The sequence below is a fragment of the Peromyscus leucopus genome, chromosome 7 (genome assembly GCF_004664715.2).
Source record: "Peromyscus leucopus breed LL Stock chromosome 7, UCI_PerLeu_2.1, whole genome shotgun sequence".
Classification (NCBI taxonomy): Eukaryota; Metazoa; Chordata; class Mammalia; order Rodentia; family Cricetidae; genus Peromyscus; species Peromyscus leucopus.
The window spans coordinates 37,103,664-37,109,572 of record NC_051069.1 but is presented as its reverse complement, the minus strand read 5'-3'; the positions used below and the strand labels follow the sequence as shown (position 1 = coordinate 37,109,572).

At 38.5% G+C, this 5,909-nt stretch overlaps 1 protein-coding gene across 1 annotated transcript; it reads right to left on the bottom strand.

The window, feature by feature from the left end:
• Positions 1-1,135: 1,135 nt before the first annotated feature.
• Positions 1,136-5,573, bottom strand: Pate4 (prostate and testis expressed 4). Its single transcript, XM_037207629.1, has 3 exons — positions 5,490-5,573; positions 2,235-2,345; positions 1,136-1,909 (listed from the first exon to the last, which is right to left on the bottom strand). The coding sequence occupies exons 1-3, from the start codon at positions 5,554-5,556 to the stop codon at positions 1,788-1,790; spliced, it is 300 nt and encodes a 99-aa protein (XP_037063524.1). The 5' UTR covers positions 5,557-5,573; the 3' UTR covers positions 1,136-1,787.
• Positions 5,574-5,909: the final 336 nt, after the last annotated feature.

Sequence of the window (5,909 nt, the reverse complement as noted above, 5' to 3'; positions counted from 1 at the left end):
AGAGCAGTGAATTTTTATTTTTTAGTATAATATAAAACAATATCACAAATAAAAAAAAAAAAAACCTTCTTTAATCCCAGCACTCGGGAGGCAGAGCCAGGTGGATCTCTGTGAGTTCGAGGCCAGCCTGGGCTACCAAGTGAGTTCCAGGAAAGGCGCAAAGCTACACAGAGAAACCCTGTCTCGAAAAAACCAAAAAAAAAAAAAAAAACAAAAAAACAAAAAAACAAAACCTTCTTTGTATAGCAAAGCATATTAGGAAAGTTTATTCTATGAAGAAAAATAATAATGGATATTTTCCCTCAACAGCATATTGTGAGTGACTTCCCACAATAGATTAGGGGCCTGAATATAAAAACACTAACATAATAAAAGCAAACCAAAACTATGTGCACAGAAACTAACAACCGGAGAGCTAGAAAGGTGCAGTCAGTTTATGAACCAATGAGAAAATATAAGTTAATCTGCTAGAACATATATTGCTTTAGAAAGTGGTAGGTTACCACTGAAGTCATATCTGAAGGATTACCTGCAGCATGTAGTGAGGCTGAATGCTAAGGACTAACCTTTCATTCAGTCACAGCAGTTAATCCTCGTGTGGTAGTTTGAAAGAAAAAGACCCCCAAAAGGAGTGGCACTATTAGGAGGTGTGGCCTTGTTGGAGTAGGTATGGCCTTGTTGGAGGAAGTGTGTCACTGTAGGGGTGGTCTTGAGGTCTCCTATGCTCATGCTATACACGGTGAGTCAGACCACTTCCTGTTGTCTGGGAGTCAAGATGTAAGGACTCTCAGCTCCTGCTCCAGCTCCAGGTCTGCCTGCATGCCACCATGTTGCACCATGTTGATAATGGACTACACCTCTGAAAATTCAAGTCACTCCAATTAAATGTTTTGTGTTTCCTTTATAAGAGTTGCTGTGGTCAGGGTGTCTCTTCACAAGAAAAGAAACCCAAACTAAGACGCCTTTCTTCTTTCAGGTTACTCTAAGTCTGAAACAAAGAATTCCATATTGCCCCATTGAGTAGGTCAGGATTACTGATTCTTTTAATTCCTAGATACTTATTAGGATTGTTTTAACTTCCTATTTTTGAGATAATACATGACTACACACCTAATTGCTTAAAACAACACACACATTTATTCAATTTGTAGAACTCTGAAGTCAGGAATAAAACTTATGGGGGATAAAATCAAGTAGCAACATGGCACTGAAGAAAATTAATTTCATTGTCCTTCTCAGTTTCTAGTGACCTTCTGTATTTCTTGGCTCATGAACCTTTGATCTATCTTCAAGGGACATCACTCCAATTACTGCTTCCACCATCATACAATCATTTCCTCTTCTATAGTCAACTCACCACCTGCCTCTTCTTAAAAGGACATTTGTACTTGTGATTAGGATCCACCCTGACAATCCCAAAATAATCTTCCATTAATAAGATTCTTAGTCAAATTGTCATTGTCTCTTTTGTCACCCACAGCAGCATTCACAGATTCCAGATATTAAAATGAAAGCCCCTGGGAGACTATCACAGGGCTAGAAATTGCAAACTGGAAGAGTAAAATAACATGGTAAGCATGGTATCATTTTGCAATGGTCATGATTTTAAGGGTCTAATGGTATGGTCAAGGAACCCTTCACTGAAACGAAGACACAACCCCTGTTGCCATCTCAGGGATCTCAGGCCAGTGTGGAAACGGTGTGGGAAAGCAAGTTCTTCATATTGCTTGGCATGTAATTTTGGATCTTGAACAGAAGATGATCTTCTTCAAGAGACTCTTTTCCGTCTAGAAAGCATTACACAAGTTTTTGGAACAGCACATTACATAAGTCATTCTCCTTCCTCTCGGGGTCTCGCTTTCACGGCAGTTATTCATACATAAGTGTTCTGAGAACAGATGGTTTTCTCCTAAAAATAAAGAAGCTTGTTATACATGCTGGAGGAGATTATCTTAATACAACTACCTAAAAGTCACTGCCAAGAGGAAAACCCCTTCACACTGGATCCCCTTCCCTGGCTCCTTGGGGTCACACTCCCATATTGACTCTGACTCTGGATGCCAAGCCCCTCAATGATGAATTAGAAAGTACTCTTTTCCCTCCTCCCGACATTTTACTCATTGCTCTACCACTTAGCAAGGTTCAATAATGGTAAGTTCTTTATCCCAGGCACTAGTAGGAGTAATAGTCTTTTGAAGGCATTTTGTTTTGAAGTCCGCATCAGCCCTACTTACCGGAGTAGTGTGATTTAGTAGCGCATGACTGACCATGGATTGCAACGCATCTGTCTTGGCCTTTAGTACATTTTGAATTTCTTGAGTCCTTACAGACATTACAGATCAGACCTGTATTTGTTGAGTAAGGAAAGAATAGGATATTTAGGATGAACTGCAGGGCTATGGAAACAAGTGATTACAAGATCCAAGAGAGGCTTCAGTGTTACACACAGACTATACTGTCTGTTTTCTCCATCAGCTAGTATTCAACCTAGCTTTGTGAGTTAAGCTAGGGGGTATGTAGTGATATATTGTGTACCCTAATAAAATTTGCCTGAAGATCAGAGAACAGAACAAGCCACTAGATTAAACATAGAAGCCAGGCAGTGGTGGCACACACCTTTAATCCTAGCACTAGGGAGGCAGAGATCTGTCTGGATCTGTGTGAGTTCAAAGCCACCCTGGACTACGTGAGACTGACTCAGTCTAGGAGAGAAACAGAGCCAGGCAATGGTGGCACACACCTTTAATCCCAATACTTGGGAGTCACACGCCTTTAATCCTAGCACTAATAAGGAAGAGACATGGCTGGGTGGAGAAAGGTTTATAAGGCGTCTGGAGACAGGAACTGAAGGCTTTTTGGCCGAAGCTCTCTTTTCAGCTGAAGACTTTTTGGCTGAGGACTTAGAGGCATTCAAATAGAGGATTTGTGGAGTTGGCAAGGTGACACGTGGCAGTGGCTTGTTCCTTTGTATCTCTGATCTTTCAGCATTTATACCAATATCTGGTCCCAGGTTTTTTATTACAAGACCATCTACCATTTGTGCAACAGGGTGGATTAAAATAATGGTGAAGTTATTTTTGTTAACTAGTTAGTACCTACTTATATTTGAAGATGAAATAAAAGCAATGAGAATCAAATTATATATATATATGTATATTATACACACACACACACACACACACACAAAATCAATTGGATGAATTGTATGATGCAATTTGAGTATAACAACAGACATATTCCATTGGGCCGAGAAGGCAAGACTTCTGTAGCCCAGGACTTGAGTTGATTATTGGAGATATGGAGATGTAGGTTGGATCTCTGTGTTGGAGGATCTTATGAGGGAGGGCATAGAGGTTGGAATAACAGTGAAATGTTTAGAGCAGGCTGAGGTGACATTCTTTGCTGATGATCCCACCTAGCTCAGCCTGACTTTCTTTCTTTCATAGAATGTCACCAAGTAGCAAAATGATCCAGGAATATCTGTGATCAAGTAGTAACAGGGCAAGAGAGGTAGGACATGGAGAGGATATCAGAAACGATGACAACTTTAGCTTTTAGGATTAAGCAATATTGATAGAGAGAAAATGGAATATGTTAGTTCAACCTTTCATCTCACACATTCCAAGATTATTGAGTAAGAATCTATATGGAGCCAAGAAGGCCTTGAATGCCATTGACTTACATCCAATTTCGAAGACAATTTTGCAACATCTGTCTTCTATATTTCACTCTCTCTGTTCTATTAAAACTGCCTTTACAAATGTTGCTAGTAATCCCTAATGACAAGTCTAATTGTCTTTGTATGAACCAAGAGTTTTTCCACTTATAAGTAATGATGACTTAAAGCATACAAGAAGATGTGCACAGGTGAGGGGCAAACATGTTACAAAATTTTATATCAGGGACTTGAACATTCATGGCTTTTGGTATCAGGAGCAGACTTGGAGTGAGTTGCCTTTTATAATACAGTGAGAGGGCCATACATGGTACATAATCTGCATCTTGATTTCCTTTTAACAATGTATGATATAAGTAAAATATTCTATTGCAGCTTTGTAGCATGCTTTAATTAATCAATTCCTTATGTACATTTGTTTATACTTTTTTGATATTACTTGCTACAGGAAATAACCCTGAACACTATTCATTATAATATAAGGAGGTTGTTATGTAATTTCATTTGAATGTGATTATATCTGTAAGATAATTTCATATAAGCAGAATTTCTGGATAAAAATAAATTATTGTTTTGATAGATTTGCACTTTAAAGGAAAAGAAACTATGGATACTCTTGTTATCAATTTTTAGGTATTTTATCTCACTGTAACTAGGACATGGTAGTTTCTACTGTTGACAATAGGATCATTTAATACGTACTTCTCTTACTACATAAGGAGTGAGGCTGAGCACAATTTTGTATATTTAATAGCCATTTGTATTTACTGTATGGTGAACTTTTAATTCTTTAACTTACTTTTCTGTTAGATTATTAGTGTATTTTTAAATTCTTTTATTGGAGGTCATCATATATTAGGGACATTAGCCATTTTTCTACAACACGAATTGACTTTTTGCTTTTTACTATGAGGAATTTTAATTTTTTTCTTTCTTTCTTTATATTATTTTTATTTTTTGACATTATTATATAACTACATCACTTCTCCCTTCCTTTTCCTACCTTCAAGACCTCCTATATGTCCTCCTTGCTCTCTTTCCAATTCATCTGGTCTTTCTTCTAAGAGCTCTAGGTTTTTGAGTTATAGTTAGAAAGATCTTTCCCAAATTGGTAAAAGAATAATCCTTCATTTTCTCTAATATTTTATGTTTTAGCAGTTCTTAGTATTGAAAGGGGGACAAAATAGAAACACCATTGTACTTCCAGTACATTTAATAAGTAAGATGAATAGGAATTAGACATTGATTTTCATTAAGTCATGAGGGAGAACTATGTGTCAAGGCTGACTTTCAAGCAGAGTGTGCATTCACTGGTGTGAAATGGAGGATCAACAGAGAGATTTGCCTGAGGAGTGAAGCTCGCTGTTTTCAGCTATAAATTGTAATTGGAGCTTTGGAAGCAGAAGGGGATCTGTGTGAGTAGTATTGAGCTTTGAAGAGCCCACAGTGAATCAGGTAAATAAAGGTTCCTGCTGACCTAACACCTGCAAAATACATGGAGAAGAAGTAACGAGAGACAAGAAAGGGGAAGGAGGAGAGTGATGTGTAGAATGCAGCATAACGTGTTCCAAGAAAAGGGAAATGAAATGGGAACCCAGGAATGAAAACTCAAAAACTGGAGGTCTGAACATTGCTGTCTTGTTTCTCTGTGGTTCCTCTGTTCTCTTCTTGATTAGTATATCCCATAATCTCTCTAATGTCCAGAACCTCCGTCTTTAGGTTTGAGCTGCAAATCCTGAGTGAGACTGGAGGACAGTGGTTTAGAAAATAGCACCCCTAAGACCTCCCTCCCCTCCCCATGTTGCAAACTTACTCTCCACGGAGCAGAGAAGAGATAAGGTCACGATGAGCAGTGTGCTGATTTTTGTCGCAGGATTCATGTTGGATGACGGACAGTGGCTTGAGGTACTGTAAAGGATGGCCACTCACTCTCTTTATAAAGTTGGAGAACAGGAAGAAATCTCCAACATTGGCACAAGGAGGAAATGCCCTTTTCTATTTACTTTTGAGAAACTGCATGTATGATAATGTTGGAAGTACAGGCTGCCCAGCTGTCTAGCTGCAGCTGAGTCAGATAACTTCCCTCCCTTATCTTATCTTCTCTGTGTGCAAGTGTGTGAGATGTAGTTTTCTGGTCCTTCAGAAACTTTTCTCTATATAACAAGTAGAAAATGTCTGCTCATCCTAGAATTCAGAAATGGTGACTCAGAATTCAAAGGCTTCCAGAGAAGGA